Source organism: Astatotilapia calliptera, chromosome 5, assembly GCF_964374335.1.
Source record: "Astatotilapia calliptera chromosome 5, fAstCal68.1, whole genome shotgun sequence".
Classification (NCBI taxonomy): domain Eukaryota; kingdom Metazoa; phylum Chordata; class Actinopteri; order Cichliformes; family Cichlidae; genus Astatotilapia; species Astatotilapia calliptera.
The window spans coordinates 35,268,615-35,287,892 of NC_137426.1; the positions used below are offsets into that span (position 1 = coordinate 35,268,615).

General features: G+C 39.8%; 1 protein-coding gene across 2 annotated transcripts in view; it reads right to left on the reverse strand.

Moving 5' to 3' along the window:
• Window positions 1-19,278, reverse strand: part of iqsec1b (IQ motif and Sec7 domain ArfGEF 1b) — a 243,029-nt gene that overhangs the window by 83,704 nt on the left and 140,047 nt on the right. For both annotated transcript variants that reach the window (XM_080302155.1, XM_080302156.1), the window contains exon 2: window positions 9,897-9,950. In XM_080302155.1, coding sequence (XP_080158281.1) covers window positions 9,897-9,950 — 54 coding nt within the window. The remainder of the gene's footprint in view (window positions 1-9,896; window positions 9,951-19,278) is intronic.

The following is a 19,278-nucleotide window of genomic DNA, read 5'->3' on the forward strand; positions in this document are numbered from 1 at the left end:
CTTATTTGAAAGGTAAAGTTAAAAGGCCAACATTAAGATTTATATTTCAACATGTTATTCATTGATATTCCATCTGAGTGTACACTAATATTATCAAAAGTTTTCACTCATCTACCTTCACACTAATATGAACCTGAGTGGCCTCCTATGCTTAATCCATAGGGTTTAACATGATTCTGGCCCGCACTTTGCAGCTATAATGGCTTCAGCTCTTCTGGGGAAGCTTTCCACGAGGTTTAGAAGTGTGTTTATAGGAATATGAATGCCTGTCTTGTCATCTCTGCTCTCATTTATTCCAAATGTGTTCTATTTAGTTGTCAAGTTCTTCCACACTAAAGACATCATCCATGTCTTTATGGACCTTACTTTGTGCACTAGTGGGCAGAGATGTTGGAACAGAAAGGGCCCATCCCAAAATTGTTCCCACAAAAGTTGGGAGCATGAATTATTCCATAATGTCTTGGTGTGCTGAAGCATTAAGAGCTCATTTCACTGGAACTGAGGGTCGAAGCCCAACTCCTGAAAAACAACCCCACACCATAATAACCCCCCGTCTTTTTTACTTGGGGCAATGCAGTCAGAAGAGTGACGTTCTCCTGGAAAGTGCCAAGAAGACATCAGAGCAGAGTCATCCCTGAATGAGTGACTGTTGTTCCCAATCACTTCCACTTTGTTATAATACAGCTGACTAGGGCTGGGCCATATTATACCGTTCACGGTAATACCGGTATAATGTTAGGCAACGATAGGAAAATGAAATATCACGATAGAATATGAGTAAAACGCGCATGCGCAGTGCCTTTGTTTTCATACGCACATGGCCGATTGTTGAGTGAAACAGATGAACCAGAATTGGTTTGTAAAAATGGTGCAACTTCCGTGATGTGGAACTGGTTTGGTGTTTGTCCGTCAGATACACGACAAAGCACATTTTTTTGCAGAACATGCAAGCGGCCGTCGTTATTGTCGGACTAAGATGCTCTTAAATCTGGGAGTAATCTGGGTCCTAAACTCCGTATACTTCAGGTCAAACAACACTGCAGCATCACTGAGCGTTAAAAACTGTCTAAATTCTTTCATCTTTAATAAAACGATCAGCATTGCTGCTTTACCAGGGGTAACTATGAAGTTTAACTTCCAGGCATCCATTAAAACAAAATTTATTACATTTAACGGAGTTAGAAGTTAGCAGGAAGCTAGCGGAAGTTAGCTCGCTAGTTTCGCTAGTTACCTAAGCATGATATAGCATGTTCTGACTGAGAGATTTCTGAAAAAATTCAAACGTACAGCTCTGCTATCACTTCCAACATAAATGAAGATAGGAACCTAAACAGCAGTGATGTTTGTAGGGTTACTGAAGTTGGGCTAGCTGGTATATAATGATGTGCTACGTAATCGTTAGCGACACAGCTATGTTAGCATAACATAAACAGTGAAGCTGGAGGACGAACACTAACACTTTTCCACTTATAAAAGTTAACGTGAAGGTTCCTGATAGTTAGAGACAAATGCAATCGCACGGCAGGATGCTGTAAACGGACCAAACTTCAGTCAGGAGAACAACTGAGATAATCCATCCACAATACGAGGTTAGTCATTAATATACTGCAACAACATGGGAATAGAGCAGCTGCCAGAGAATTCAACATTAATGAATCAATGGTACAGAAGTGGAGGAAGCAAGAAGAATGAGTTTAATAAAGTTTGATTTATCTGACTGCTTTGTTTCGCTTAATGTGCCTTATAATCCCGTGCACCTTATGGTCCAAAAAATACATACTGCACACTGCAGTTTAATGTTGCAAAGCACCTCTTTTTAACTTCAGTGGATATTATACATGGTTATGCTCAGGATATGTCAGCCCATTTCTACTGGAAATGCCTTTTGGTTAAACTTTCAGCAAGGAATTAGCATTTGCACTGTTACATTTTTATAAAGCTTTAATGTACATAAAAACCAGCTTCTTGTTTAAGTGAAAATAAATGGAAGGTTGTCTTTTTGCGCTAGTAATGTTGTGGAGTTGTATTTTGTCTCGCATCAATTATATCGTCAGTTATATCGTTATCGCAAATTTTCAAATATATATCGTGATAAATGTTTTTGGCCATATCGCCCTGCTCTACAGCTGACTGTGGAATATTTAGTAGCGAGGAAGTTTTACGACTGGACTTGTTGCGCAGGTGGCATCCTATCACAGTACAACACTGGAAATCAGTGAGCTCCTGAGAGCGATCTGTTTTTTCATTAATGTTCCTGATTGCTCAGGATCACACATCATGAAGACTAGCATGAAGTCCTCTTAACATCTTTTCTGTTACTTAAGTCATTCAAAACTGAAAAATGTTTATTGTCATTGTAAAAGAAATATACAATGAAATTAAGTTGCACTTGAGAGCTATACTCAATAAATTTAAAAAAATTAAAAAAACTATTAGTGTTTATTATTTAAGAAACCGGGATCCTTAATTTTGCAAATTACCAATGCTATAAATAGACACAATAGCTTTGTTTGAGGATGACTTTAAACTGACACACTAACCATTTTTTCAGTGGTGGTACATTTATTTTTTTAAAAGGGAAATAATGGAAAAAAATGATGGGTGCAGCATTGATCTTGTAAAAGACTTCCTGATTAAACGATGGCAGCTGTTTGCCATAAAAGCTCAGCAACGGTTGTTATTTGGTGCAATTATGTTATGCAATCGTTTATGTCTGCAAGTCAAGTTCATGGGTACTTTTCCACATTGATTTTAAACAGTGTTATACAAAGGTGCAGGAAAAAAGGGTAAAAAGAATTATTGACCATATTTTATGCTGTTGAAAGAGACTCAATAAACTGATCTGATGGACTCTCTAAAGCTGGTGTTGGACAGGCAGATGTTATCTTAGTTAAGAACCCTCCCATTCCACTCCATGACGTACTGGGCAGTCCCAGGAGCATTTACAGTGAAAGACTGAGATTACACAAATGCACCACTGAATGATCATTCCTGCCTGTGGCCATCTCTCTGTCCAAATCCTCCATCTAGAGCATAAGTACACACTGCAGTAGTTGCACACCGTTAATACTGGCACATCAGAGAAAAGAGCAAAGCCAGTTTGATAAGAAGGTACCTGAATTTCAACTTTATCTACATGCAGTTTTGTGTAATATGTTGGGATATTTGTATATTAGAGCTATTTGGACAGGAGTAAGCGATGAGGTAAAATGTTGTAGAACCACAAAGTTTGCCTAAAGACCTCTACACATTGGTTCAGCATGTGTGAAAGTTCATTGCAAGTCTACATAGATCACACAGGTCAATGAAAGGATATCTACCAGTTAGTAGACTGGTTCCTGCTGGTTAGTAGACATAGGCCATGCCAGCAGTCACACTGATAATTGAACGATTTCTCTTAATACTAAATGTTCCACAGTAAGAAAAACAGCAGCTAGAGGCTTTAGCTCTCAGAGCCCTCTCCTGTGGAACCAGCTCTGAGTTTGAGTTGAGGATGCAGACACTCTCTCCTCCACAAAATTGTGTTAAGACTCAATCTTAAGAAACGTATAAGACTGCAGTTTGATTAGGAGGCCTTAAACAGTCCTGTAGTTATATAACTCTATGCCAAGACTGCTGGAGGACCTCTGCACTGGACTACAAACATGCTCAGGGTGAGACTCGCAGCTATCTCATTTCCCCCGTGCCCCCATGTTCCAGCGCCCCTGCCCTAATTTGGATAAAATTAAGAAAATCGATGTATGCTGCGGGATATGTGTTACGCTCAGTTCCTCTCTTCTATCAGCTTTTGTTCTCCATTTTTTGTTGTTAAATATTATTCATTGGTTGGCTTCTTGTGGCTCCTGTCAAGAAGCCTGTGCCAAGTGCAGCTTGTGTCTTTCTGCAAATATCTCTTTATGTGGATCTGTAGCTACTGATGCTCTGCTTGCTCAATGTTAAATATCTGTTATTTCTAAAATTTCTTTCTTTTTCTTTCTTCTTTAAACCTCCACAACTAATTCTGCTTCTTTTAGTGCTAATGGAGACTTTATCCTCTCCACTGTGCCAAGTGCTGCTTCTCTCTGTAACACTACAAAGTCTTAACCCCAAAATGTAAAGTGCCCCAAAATGACTCATGTTATGGTTTGCTATAAAAGCTAAATTGGGATTGAACTGAATTAAATTGACCTTAACCACCAATTTATTACTGTAATCTGTAATAACGACAAAGGTCCTCTATTTAAAACTAAATACAAATGATTCCCTCGAGCTGAAAGGGCTGCTTTTGAGCCTAAAGCTATCATAACAAAATGACCATAAAAGGCATAAAAGGCATAGATCTCCTGCCTGTGCGTTGCACTCCTTTCACAGGTGATATTTTGGCTTTGCAGAGCCATAAAAACACAAGCACAATTGGTAATGGTAAAGAAAACAGCAGCCAGTTTAGGCGATCCACTTCTATGGTGATGTGGCATAACTGAAAAAACGGACTTGCAATCAGTTTTCAGTAAGACATGCTTGCCTCATTCACACAAGCACCTTTTTCTAGGGTTTTTCTATATAAGTGCTTTCTATCTAACATTCACACACTTTCAAACTCTGATGGATGCATCAGGGAGCAACTTAGGGTTAGTATCTTCCTCAAGGATATTTAGCATGCAGACTGGAGCAGCCAGGGCTAGAACCACCAACCATCCGATTAGCAGATAACCTGACTGCTCTACATCCTGAGCTACAGCTACCCCCAGTCAGAAGGATCCTGGCTTGACTGATCTGTGTTGGCATGGTATACATTGACTTTTAAATGTCCCCCATTCCTAATGGCAATTTCAAAAACGCTAGTCTGTCATTTTTCACTTCCTCCTTGGTGAACTTGATATGTTTGTCCACTGAGTTAATTTGATCTGTGAATTGTTGTGAAGGTAATTTTCATACAGGTGTCATCACATACCTGAACCAATGACTCAGTGATATTCCAAGAGAGGACAACAGAGCCATGTCCTCCATATCAAAGTCAGCCACAATAGATGAAGCTGGGGAAGCTGGTCCTGTTGTCATGGGTGGGGTCACCCTACAATCTCTTACAAACTAATCTAATCTATATGGGGCGATCGTGGCTCAAGAGTTAGGAGTTCGCCTTGTAATCGGAACGTTGCTGGTTCGAGCCCCGGCTCGGACAGTCTCGGTCGTTGTGTCCTTGGGCAAGACACTTCACCTGTTGCCTACTGGTGGTGGTCAGAGGGCCCGGTGGCGCCAGTGTCCGGCAGCCTCGCCTCTGTCAGTGCGCCCCAGGGTGGCTGTGGTTACAATGTAGCTTGCCATCACCAGTGTGCGAATGTGTGTGTGAATGGGTGGATGACTGGATATGTAAAGCGCTTTGGGGTCCTTAGGGACTAGTAAAGCGCTATATAAATACAGGCCATTTACCATTACCCTTTTCCTGTATTCGCCACCAGGTTCTCATTTCGAGGGCTCATAAGAACTTTTGTCACTAAGAAGAGAAAATTTTCTCATGACAGTCTGTCTGGTCTAGTAATAGCATGCATCTACCCTCTTCTGCCGGAAGGATGATAATGTTGTCCTCACAGAGCGATGTCAGTGTCTTCCTCGCCACAATGCTAATATTCTACGGTAAAGCAATCAGTATGTAAGATTTGACTCTCATCATCCAGTGCTGAACAAACTGGGTGTCATCAGGATTCTACAACACAGAGCGAACACTGTGCCTGCAGACACAATGGTCAGGGAAGCAAGACAACATCATATCAAAAAGGCTTCAAGTAAATGTGGTTAGCCCACTCCATTTCAAAAATTGGTCCAACCTAAGGATCAAGTGTCCATAGGTTGTCCTTAGAACAAACAGAGTAATAGTATAATAGTGTATTGTTGTGAATTATACCAATCGACCAGCTCTCTAAAAAGAAAACTTTAAACCCATAAAATGGAGATGAAAGGGCAATTCAATGATTTAGAAGTCCGTTGATTGGCCCAGAAAACAGGTCTTTGCTCTATAAAAACACTCCTTCCCTGAAGCAAGACGATCGTAGAATTCCTCACTGAAAGACGACAGCAAGAACAATCCCAGATTTCTTCTCAGCACTCTAGCCTAGGTCTGTTGATTTGAGGATTCCCCTAACTTTAGCTAGTAATGACTTCATGAATTGCTTCACAATAAAATTGTAACAAAAAACCCCCAAAACATTTATATATGTACCTTTTAGACCCTATTTCTGTCAGACTGCTCAAATAGTATTTAATACTTAAACCATAAATATGATGAATTTTTATTAATGGTTACGTACCTTACTGTGCTTGTCTTGTTAGAACTCAGTGCCGCATTTAGTACCATTAACCACAAGATTTTACCAGAGAGATTAGAACATACCTTTGGTATCATATGAATTTTGCCACTGTAGTTTGAATCATATCTATTTCATAGACTCCAGTAGGGATGGGAATCTGAGCAGTCCAATTCCTTGCCCTACAGCTGATTTCAGTTTTTGTGTCAGAGAAGGAAACAGTCTACACTGTCGATATGGACATTACGTTTTAACTGCGCAAAACAATGAGAATGCAATGGTAAAGTGCTGCTCATGCAACTTTGGCTCTTTGCAAGCATCTGCATATACAGCAAGAACCCAGCCATGAACTTAGAGTGATATTAAAGCTGAGTGAATGCTGAACCGAGCCCATCAGCCAGACTCTGAACTTGAACAAACTGATGAGCAGTAAGGCTGCGGCCTCTGTTTCTAGCTGTTCGTGTTTCTTTCGTAGAATCACTGTGGCGATCCCTTTAAAGCCCCTTTGTGCTATTTTTTTTTCTTTGCCTGCTCTGTGTACTACTAATAGAAAGATCATATGTGCATCCTCCTTAGGGTAGGGATTTGTGTTGGTGTGTAGGACTGTATCCTATAGGTTTATACTGTTGAATGGTAATTATCAGACAGTGCCTTTTAGGTTGTTTGGAAGAGTAACATGAAAGTAATGTATTACAACAAGTTATTTTCCCCTGGGAATAATTAAGTAATGTAATGCATTACTTTTAAGAAAAGTGTTCTGTGTAATATGCGTAATGATCCCAATGCTGATCACAGGCAAGGGGAAATACATCCAGCATCCACAAACTTTTGACCACACAACATGTAATTAATTTGCACTAATTTAATGTCTTTGATACACTGCTTAGAGATGATGGTGACTCTCAAAGTGGAGCCAATGAGAAACCAACGAGAATTGATAAGGAATCGAATCAATAAGTGATATCGATAATGGAATCGGAATCGCTAAATTCTTATCAATTCCCATCCAATTTGTTCATGTAAATGGGGAGTCTTTTTCACAAAATTAGTTCCAAAAGATTCTGTGCTGGGACCACTTCTTTTTACATTACGTAAAAATGTAAAAAGATTTCCTAAGGCAATATACATTTTCATTGCTATGTAGATGATACCATGGTTTATCTATCCAAGAGGACAGATGACACACACCAATCTTAAAGACATAAAGGCCTGGATGACCTGCGGCAGAACCCTCCCTGACCCTGGTTCTGCTCGCGGATTCTTCCTGTAAAAAAGGTTTTCTGTTCAAAACGACACCAAGTGTCTCCTTAAATGGTCTTGTTAAACTGTACAATTTATAAGGTTAGGCAAACCTGCAGTCAATTGAGATTGAAAAAGTGACTTGTATGAGTGACATAAAACTGATTCTGTTCATCTGGTTGTAGCATTTTCAGAGGGAACTCAGAAAATGCTACAACCAGATGAACAGAATCAGTTTTCTAGGATCCACTACTAAATCCTCTTTCTGCTTGAAAAACTTAAGCTGATTTGAAATTCATAAATCACAGGTGCAAATTGCAAATGGGATTCTTAGTAACTCTTTAAACAAGGTCTTTTATGATAATTTTTAATACATTATTTGAATGTAAGTGCAACATCAGCAGTTGCAGTGGCACTGCCTGTACCATCCCATTGAAAAATGAAAAGAATTATGTCGAAAATATAATAAATCTAATTAAAATAGTTTTTTTTCCTTTGCTCTATGACTGATGATGACTTTATTGGCTAAATTCCTATTTTAATCCCAAATTTAATCCTGAGAGTAAAAGTAAAAGTGTGTAAACTATAGTCACTGATAAAGTAAGAATGTCGGCAATTATCCACTTTCTTACTCTATTATATTAATTATCCTTTACAGATCGATAGCCAGTGAGGATGAGATGGCTGCTGTTTCAAAGTCAAGTCCAATCATTGGTTTTCACATCCACCTTCAAAACACCAAGTAAAATCATACTCAGTTCAAGGCTTCACAACAGTACTGTGTATCTTTGCCTAACAAGGACTACAGCAGCCTATGTCAGGCCATCTGTCAGTCAAAAATATTCCCACCATGAATGTACTATAATGGATTAGGCATAGCCACCTAATCTATTCTTTGTTTATCATTTAAATTTGATAGTTGTTGGTCATTGGGAAAGTATAAGGAGTGGCTCACTGGAGTCAACCTCAAGTGGCCAGGAGTAGTACTGCAGTTTTTGGCACTTCTCCATGAGCTTCATTTTTCAGCACCTGGTGCTTTCTGCTTGGCACTCTAATGTCCCATCCATCATTATACTTCAAGTTGAATATGCTGAGCACTCAGCGTGGCCTTCCATTTTTAAGGTAATTCAGGCCAGCAGTGTATTACACAGATGGACTTCATTATAATAGAGCCATCAGCTTTTTCACACCTGCATCTACTTAGTGCATGTAAGGTCATGGAAGTAGGTTTACTTATTCTCTAACACTAAAGCAGACAAGAAAGCCCATGTTTCTCAGCTGGACACGTGAAGGGTATGTTTAGCTGGGGAACTTCAGGAAATCTAGTGACCTTGAGCTTGGTCAGGTCACATGATCATCCATCACAGACGAACAGCTTTGCTGCTGTGCCTTGCTCTAGTGGGAGGGGGGAGGCAGCTTTGGTGTGATAATAAGATGAAAAGTCTGCTCAGTGCAGGCAAGCCAGCCCTGGGTGGAACAGATGGAAGCTCCTTCTTTCTTATGCAATCCAGCACTAGTGAGGCAGAAATGATGACTTTTATGTGACTCCCTGGATGTCGGAGAAAACAAAACGCCTAATGAAGATCATGGGACTAACAGATGAGATTTGTAGGCAGATGGGTAGTGGGAATAACAGGAGGTCAACACCACCCCACCGCATCTCCCATCATGCCTGCTGGCTGCTAGCACTGAGACTAATATGCAGTCGCTCACTTTAAATGATAAACAACACGTATCATGTAATTATGAAACCACACTGGACATTCTTCTGTACAGTAAGTTGACTGTGTGTGTGTGTGTGTTTGTTGCCTGACAAACTTTGCTTTGTGAAAGCAATCAGTGGCTCATAGATTCTCTAAATTGACCAAAACAATGAGATTAAACGCGCTGAGGGAAGAACATGCACATGTGAAGGGCTCTGAATAGTAATAATGTTCCAGGAAATGTGCAGGAAAGAAGAAGGAGAGGAAGAAAAAACCCCACCAGTTTTCCTCAGACCATTTTCTAAAAATAGCTCTTCTGGTGTGACATCATCAGCGCTACGTAAATAAAGCCCAGCTTTACTTCTGTAGTGCAGCAGAAAAATGTTGAAGCCACTTTTTAGCCTCCAGGAGCAGCGCTGGTTGTTTTTGTTGCTGACAACATGCACACACAACATATGCACAGATCAGCATACATACAGTAAAAAGTGCACTGTGTGTTTCCTCCTTATTTCTTCCTTCATATGAAGAAATAAGAAACTAGATCAATTGCTAGGACTTAGCATTCCAAGCACACATTTTCCCTTCTCTTGATTGGATGTTTTTTGCTTCACAGCTTTAACACTTCAGCACATGGGCATAAAATTCCCATATGTACAACATTCAAATAATTACTCACGAGTGATGGTGGCGTCTGTGAATCATGACGGAGCTGGGGACCTCTGTGTCTGGTCTGGGGGGAACAGGAAAGCAGAAAGCTTAGGTACACAGCGACTACCACACAGTTAAATCTCCTACCCACTCCTTACACACACACACACACACACTGAATTAGTGTGCCACTCATTCAAGCTCAGCAGCAGTTGAGATGGCTCACGTACAGCTGACTGGTGATATAACTGCTGCTACACATCGCACCACAAATTCTCCACTTAATTTATATTCATGCAAATAGACTAGAAATGTTTAAAGGACTAGATCCTGTCTATGTAGTCAACATCAGGTCACTGAGGTGCTGGCAGAGGATTGGCCTGCTGGTCAATATGAGGGCTGGTCCACACTTCTGATTCAGAGCTGATGAGTCCCGTTACAGTGAAACGACTGTGCAAGTACAGACCTTAATCTCAGTTAATGTGGCTACAGTGAGAGAGCGCTGCATCAAGGAAAAACTAGAAAACCTTCTGTAGATTTCACAGAACTTAAATATAGCATTTAATTTATTAGTAGACTCAATTTGCTTCTCTCAAATGTAAATGACCCACTCACTGTTTTGATCCCACTCGATCTTGTCCGAACATATGGACATAATTTCCTAAGGGATTATGAAAGTAGTCTGATTCTAATGATATAGTAACATTTAACAGTATTCTATAAAAATCCTCTTTTGCCTGATCCTTTTTGAAAATAAAATGTTAGAATAATTATGCAAAAAAAATAAAAAATACTCCGAAATACTTTTTCATTACAGTACATGCCTCTCCCTACTATAGGTCGCCTTCTTTTCTGTCTTTGCTCTACTCTTTCTACTCACTCCTAACAGCTCCCTGAGCCTGGCTCTGCTGGAGGATTCTTCCTGTTAATAGGGAGTTTTTTATTCTCACTTTCGCCAAGTGCTTGTTCATACGGGGTCATGTGATTGCGTTATATAAATAAAATAGAAGTGATGTAGGTGATTAACACTTTGTTTGCAGTCCCTTTGTTTTTTCTTATAGGTATCTTACTGAATATAGACTGCACAGGAGTATTCATTACAAAAGACACTGAGTAATTCCCTTCTGGCTGTGTAATGCACTTGGACTGTCTTGGCAATGTTTTTGTCTTTTCCAAAGTTTTTATGAACTTGTTTTCTTCACATGGCATTTTGAAACTCTAGGTCAAGGAACAGTGTTCAGAAAAATGGAAAAGATGTATGTTTCCGTTGACTCTTCACAAGTGCCATAGGCAACCAGCACCGATGACTGCAAAGTTTTACTTCCCAGTTGAAATGCATCGGTTTTAAGTTGCATTTCTGACAAATGCATAACTGAGCCAGCTATACTTTGATTTGCGATTGAACCCTGACTGCAGTGGTTCGGGAAAAAAAAGAGTTACCTATGTATAATCCGTCCAACCAGCTGGTCACATCTTGTAACCTGCTAAACAAAAGATTATCAAGGTAAAGGAATCAGAATGACACAACAGAGTAAGCCTGGGTAGAAATGGTTCCACACCTTTCTTGTGTGCTGGCCCTTTTCTCGTCGAGTCGGGTTAAAAGCTTTCAAGAAAGCAGGTGAGGAAACGCTGGTTTTAGCAGGAATGAGGTGACTGCTTCTCAGTGACACCTTCCATTAAAGAGTAGAGCAAGAGTGAAGTTGTGTAGCATTGTGGAAGATATATGCCCCAATCACAGAGTGGGAAAGGGGGGAGTGAAGACAGTCACAGAAGGCTGGAAATAGGCAGGGGGAGGCAGGTAAATTGCTTAACAACAAAATAAAAAGCTGTACTATCACTCAGCTGATAACAGAAATGCTGAATATGCTTTGTATGTATCACATGCCGCTGTGCTCGGCTGCACATCTCTCACAGGAATACACAATGTGCAGGAATGACTGAACTTCTCTGACATGACAAGAGGCAAGGTAGAAAGAAGCAGTGAAACATCAATCACAGATGAGGCATTTAAAGCAGTTGTCATGACAATAGCAATGGCTGAAAGCAAAGATCCTTTTCTTTCCCTCTCTGGAGACTTGGTGACATTCAAATAGCAGACATTGCTGCAAGTCCAACAGCCACGCCTCGCTTGGTGAACTGTGTAGTTTTAGCAAATGTGTCCGATTCAGGTTGGAAATGTTTTCAGTCTGCTCGGTCAGAAAGAAAGGTGGGGGTATAGGTCGGGGTGTGTTTATCACTTTGATGGATTGCGACAGATCAGTAACAGCATGTTACATCTGATTCACTACTAAAACCCACAGACACAGACAATCCACAGCATTCTCATAGGGCTACATCACTGCTTGTGTTTATCATCAGGAAACAACAACTGCAGAACTGGAAGGGTTATTATTATTATTATTATTAAATTCTTTACTTAAACAGATCTCAGTCTCACTGAGATTGAGACCCGTGTGCAAAAAGGCATACACAACAATTGAGACAGACATCTACATAATAAATGACACATTACACTTATTCACAAATTAAGAAAACAAGAGTAAGAGTCGTTCCAGACAGAGAAATACAGAGAAATACAAGTCTTTAAAAAATCAAAAGAATTCAGCTTCATTGTTTTCTGCAGCTCACTTTAGTTATAGGCAACAAAATATTTAAAGCCAGTTTCATCCAAGTCCAGTGTGAAAAAGAGGTAAACTAAAGTCAAAATGTCCTGCAGCCTGAAATTGTAAGCACTGTGTTTAAACTCAGTCAAGGAGTGGAGGTAAGCAGGCAATCAAGCAATTTTAGGGGCTTCTGTTCTGATGTGTACACTCGGTGCCGTTGGAGGTACAATCTTGTCTTGAATATATACAACTGCAAACCTAACTACAGACGAGTCTTTGGATATGAACGCTGATCTCGAGTTTGAAAATTGAGTACTTCAGTGCTTTCACAGACTGTATAAAAACACGGACATAGCCACCGTGATGTCACTTAGTGAATCACTTTGTGAAGATTTGAGCCGTCACCTTGCGCCACAATCAAACAGGGGATCTGGCTGACAAACAGAGAACCTTGCAATGCTTAAAGAACGCAACTATTCACTTACAAGTTAGGATTGTCTTAAAGCATGCCCTCCTTTATTGTGCTTTTTGGCTTCATTAGGGACCCTTATTTAATAAAATTAACCCTATATTGTATTTCAGGTTTGAAACTAGCAATTGCAATCACATCTCATTAGCAAAGTGTTTATGGACATCATGCATTAAGGGAGTCGAGGGCTGTTTTCCTACACTTACTTTCAGCTTACCAAGGGGTCACCACAGCGCATGAATCTGCATGTTTGATTTAGTCTAAGCTAAATGAAACATTAATTAATGACAATATAAAAGATTCAAACAATAGATAAATGCATTGGAGGTTCACTTCCTAGCTGCTCCAGCATGTCAAAATATCCTTGGTCAAGACACTGAACCCCAATGTGCTGATCACTGTGTGTGCACAAATGTTAGCCAGGCTGCTTGGGTATAGGAAAAACACAGAAAATATATAGTTGAACGGTACTTGTAGTAAAAAGGGCTTTGAATACTCAGCTAGAGTAGAAAAGTGGTTTTCCTTTAAGGCAGAATTGTGTCAGGGGATGACATAATCATTTGGTTCTGATACTGAGAGCAGCAAACATAGATATGTGGCTGTGAAGCATTCCAAAGTGATTCAGGATGACAGGAGAACAATCAAACCGTGCACATGGGAAGGCCTGTGTGGCCTTCTGTCTTGTGCCGAGATTCCTCAACTGATTCTAATCAGAAATAAGGTTACTCTGTGCAGAAATAACCTACCATTATATAGCCGGAAGAGATATTTATGATTAATATGCCTTCTGGGATAAGGCCAGGTCTTCTTCTGGTCAGTTGATTAAACAATAACAAGAGTAAACAATAACAAACATCAAAAGAAGGTTGTAATATCAATTCAAGAGCTACACAGAAAACGTGACATAGAATCTTAATGTCTTATTTTTTCCATTCTTATTTCTATAGCTTATTTTTACACTAGTCTTATCAGAAGGAGCTCTTAGTCCAGTTTATCTAAATTCCATATGGTTGGTACTAGGGACACGATGCATTAGTCATACTGCTAGGCAAGCATTAAGGCCCAGACATGAGGCCCCTTCTTGATCAGAGAAAAAAGCCTGGGGCTCACAACAGCAACAACATCACACAAACACATAATTCCAGTTACTGCAGTACCCTGCTGGGAGTCAGGAGAACACGAAGCAGGATGGGAAAGAGGCTGTGAAGAGGAAGCTCAATCATGAGGTTCTTTAGTGCAGTAGATGATATGGCAGTTTATTGAGCACAAGCTTTTCTGTGGGAAAAACATTTTGCAGATTGTGTCATTGTTTTGCTAATCACTTCAAGGCAGTAGCAGGAAGGATGGGAGTGAATGCACGGCAATAATGAACTCTGTGTTTGTGTATGAGCACGTGTGCATGAGCATATTCTGGGTGTGAAGGAAAGTTAGGAGCTAAGAGGCAGTTCCATCTCTGCGGTCACTGTCTCCCTCCTCCGGCTGTCTTGCCTCACATCTAGATCAGAGCCCAATCAAAGCTTCTCTACCCAGGATCACATGACCCTTTTACTGTGACTTTAATATCATCAGACAAAGTCATTTTTTGTGTGGTGACCCAGCATACAAAATACAACACTGTACAAAAGTAAATGTAACACAACAGGAAAAATAGCCAAGCAATACTATAAAAACGACTAAAACTAACACCTTCTGGAAAGCACCACAGTTTGGAAAACACAATAAATAAAACACAATATAGAATAGTTGGCAAAGCCTGGCGACATAATGTAGTTTCATAAAATCTGTAATTAATATATTAATGCCTTAAGGCCTGTTACTACAGCTTCACACACATTTCCCTCAATGACGTTGCCAATACAACATGTCAAGTATGTGTTGTGTAACACCAAGTGAGAAGGTGGAAGAGATGGCGTGAAATAAATCTGTTGGCTCTGTTAGTAAGCAGTCAACTACAGTTTTTTACCCCTCACTTGTAAAAGGCTGAATATTGCTGTCACCCTGCTGGGCTGGTGTCCGAGTGTGGGGGCAGTGTGGACACCGAAGTTTCCGACTGCGATAACTTGAGAATGAGGTGACAAAGCTCAGTGACCTTGATCTAAAGGTCAGAGGTCTAAGTTCAACTTTTTGGAAAATCTTGTGAATGCGATAACTCCAGAAGGAAGTCAGCTAGAATTTTGAAATCAATAGTATAGGTGTAGCTACTACCAACCTTGGACGAGTTCTTATCTCAGTGACCGCGACCTCAGTCAGCGGTTATGTTTTCTGCAAAGTTGGATTTTGAAATCAATAACTGAGTCACTGAAGGCTGAGGGGTAGCACAGGCAGTCAGCAGCATTTATCTAAAGATGTAAAACTGTTGCCTCAGGTCTTAATTTTAATAGAATCGGTTTAGTTCAGCTGGGTCTCAAAGATTTAGAGACAGTGAAAGTTTATCTTAATCATGTGCAAAGCTCTTGACAAAGCGCCAATCATCCTTAAACACAGATTAAAATACTTTATTTAATGTTAAAAGTGTCATTCACACCAGAGAGATTGACTGCTCATCTTTTGGGTTTTGCAGCCAACTACTTAAATGGTTTGGCTCATTCTAAATTCTTTTATGAGTCTTGTTTAGGGCTGCCACGATTAGTCCACGAGTCATGATTACATGATTACGTCAGCTATCAAAATCGTCGACGACTAATTTAATAGTCGACATGCCGTTTGAAGCTTTGTAAGATCCTGAAACAGAAGATAGCAGCAATACATCCACACACACACACACACACACACACACACACACACACACACACACACACACACACACACACACACACAGATGTAGAAGTCGATTTATTCAGGAACAAATAAAACACTGAGAAAAGCCAAAAAATAACTTTAAAATGTTATTGTTTGGCTTTTCTCAGTATTTTATTTGTTCCTGAATAAATCGTTTTGGCTGAGATTAAAGTTATATAGTTTTTACACAGCTTGAATAAACGTCAAACAGAAAACTGATTAAACAAAAGTGTGAGATGGTGGAGAATTTACTCCAGTGTCCTGTTATATTTTAGATCACAAGGAGCTGAGTTCATTAAACTCCACTGAGACAATCTGCAAATTTCATTAAAAGTTTAATAAACTATCATCTTGTCTTTATTTTTAGTTGGCACATACCCTAAACACTTCAAGCTGTAAGCTGATAGTTATGCAGTGCAGTAAGTTGTGCGTTTTACGTCCAATGGATGCATGATCTGATTAGTCGACTAATCGCAAAAATAATCGGTGACTAGTCGACTATCAAAATAATCGTTTGTGTCAGCCCTAGTCTTGTTTCCAGCAGCTGCAGCATTACGGCATGCTACCTGCCCAGCACCAATCAGCAGACACTGTAAGTGCTGAACAGTCCCTTCTTATAGTAAGAGTGTTGGAAGTAGGAACAGAATATGTTGTTGTAAAGACTTAAGCGACTTCCACAAAAGCAAAATCTGTTACGGATGAATGACCGGGTCACCGACTGGCATCACTGAAATGCCAATGGCAAGCAATGCTGAGTACCTACTCAGAAACCATGTGACAGGGTTTTAGTAGATTCAGGGGAACAAGTTTTATATGTGCTGGCTGGAACTCACAACTTGAAGGATCTGCTGATAAAACCTTTTGACCAGATATTTACCGGCCATCTTTACAGCTGAGGGCTTTGTTGGTGAGGGGTGTTTTTGGGAGCATGCAAACAAGCACCAAATTACGTTAGGCAACTTTAAAGTTTTGTCTGTTTTGTCTGTAACAAGAACATTACTGATGCTTTTAAGGCTTAATTAAAAGTTGATGAAGAGTTTGTGTTTAGAATGAAATCCTAAATTCTAATAGCCCTGACTCAAAAGACATGGTGCCAGTCAGTCCTGTTGCCAGATTTTTGGCAAATAGAGTCCCTAAAATGATGTTGCTCCCTCCTCTTTGCTGACACTTTGGGGCTGTGCAAGATCATACAGTTGCACATGTTTTATTAACTTCATGAGACAGCCAAGCCGAAAGCAGTTTTCAACATATCAGTGCAGCGAGCATGTACGCAAAAAAAAGTGACAAGGAGCATAAGTGCCCTGTTTCTTGTTACAAAGATGGTTAATTTCACCATGGTGACCCTCCGATGTCAATGATATCATCTGAGAAAATGGCTACAAAGTTTTAATAATGGTATGACTAAGTCAGAGTTGTGAGGCTTCACTGTGTGTGTGTGTGTGTGTGTGTGTGTGTGTGTGTGTGTGTGTGTGTGTGTGTCTTGCTGAGTGTGTGTGGAGTCACTAAAACTGATTGGCCCAACAGATGGCAGTGTGTTTTCACTGATTGAAGCTTGTCCCACATGTCCCACTGGACCTCTGCTTCAGAGCAAAATGGTAGTGTCGGCACATTGTTAATCTAAAATCTACTTTCATCATGCCTCACATTAGGCCAAAGGCACACCTGAATAATTTATTTTCTATCTCTAGCCATGGAAATGGACCCGTCTTCACACTACTCTTACGTCAAGATACCATCAACTCTGATTTAGCTACAGCAGACTGGTTTAGTTGTCTGATTGGAAGCAACTCAAAGACTGTGTGTGTGCCAATATCAGTCCAGAAACATTAGTACTATATGTATTATGTATATGTGTTGATGGAGTGTAACCTTTAAAAATAAAAGCAGTTGTAGACATTGATCCATATCAGAAACTTCAGCTGCCTATACTTAAGCAGCAACTTGTGGGACTAAAAAGTGAAGGCAACGTGGAAGTGCTAAAAACAGTAGTTCCACTAATAGCCACTGGAGACAGAAGCTAGTCAATCCCATAGACCAGTGATTCCCAAAGTGGGCGGAATGGGAAAAAAAAAAAAAAAAAAGTATGCTTGGACACTGCTAGCATAATGGAAATGCAAAGCAAAGCAGAGGTTGAAGCATTGCTAGATATGCTTCCAAGCCAAAGACTAGAACATATGATGAAGCATATCTTGCCACTGGATTCACCTCCACGACAGTTGCCGTGCCAAGGTAGGGATCCCTGACAGAATTTCCCCTGCATCGGGAGCACACGCTGGGATCTCCAAACAAACAGTATCCCAAATTCTTGATTTTTAGTTCACAAACATTTCTTATAACGACTAAGGTTTTAGCTCTTTGTTCAGGAAAGTTATAGGAGGATAAAAATAATTATCAGGTAAAACGTCCTTCGTTTATTAAAATAACCCTGTCCAATACCACGTGAGAACAATAAATATATAATTTTTTGTTGTAACCCTCAAACTGAATGGTAATGTAATGACACTCACTTTTCACAAAACTAAAATATCACTGCTTCCACGCCCAATCTGTAATGGAGGTGGAGTAAACTGGATCCACACTACGTGCCCAGCGAATGCTCCCTAAGTGTGGGGAGCGGGTTTTGTCGGGGATGCATACCTTGGCACAACACTGATCCTGCCACAATTTGTATTCCCGGTTCAAGTCACGGACAAACTGTATCCCACAGTTGTTTATGTTTTTAAACCCATTTTGCACATTTTTTAAAAAATGTATTGATGACAATGTTGAATATTATTACATAGTGGAAAAAAAACAAAAACAAAAGAAACCCAACAAACTATACCTAGCAAAAAAAGTTTGGGAACTACTGCCATAGACTATCATGTTGAAATTCTTAACTCTACAGCAGCAGTAAGCATACTCCGAGTCTGGTAAAAAAGCAGGTTCCCTCTTCCCAACAACTCCACAGTGGGTCATTTTTTATAACTCCGTTATACTATTGTTTGAAAATTAGGGGCTTGGCCTTTTGGATATTCAGGTCTGCAAAAACAGGGACATAAATCCTCTTGTTATCTGCTAGGCTTTACCTCCAGTAAAGCCTAGCAGAATCATTGAACTACACCATGATTGTAGTATTGATGTCTTTTAAGGTATTTTTCTAGAAATTATCTTAAAAAATAATATGACATGCTGTCAGTTACTGTATCCGGTTGTTCAGTCTGACGTCACTAGCCGTGTCTGGGTCTAAACTCCGCTGCAGGTCCATATATCAAACGATCACTATGGCATTACTGAGAGTTGAAAAACTGTCTAAAGTCTTTCATCTTTAATAAAATGATCAGCGTTCTGCTCTACCAGGTGTAACAATTGAGTTTAAGATAAGATAAGATAAGATAGAACTTTATTAATCCCTCGGGTGGGATCCTCTGGGAAATTCGACTTCCAAAAAGCACAGCAACGACCGAAGTTACAGTTACAGAATTGTTATATATATATATATATATATACACACACACACATATATAAATACAGAGACAAATATAAATAAAATATACAAAGGGGATAAATAGAATAAATAG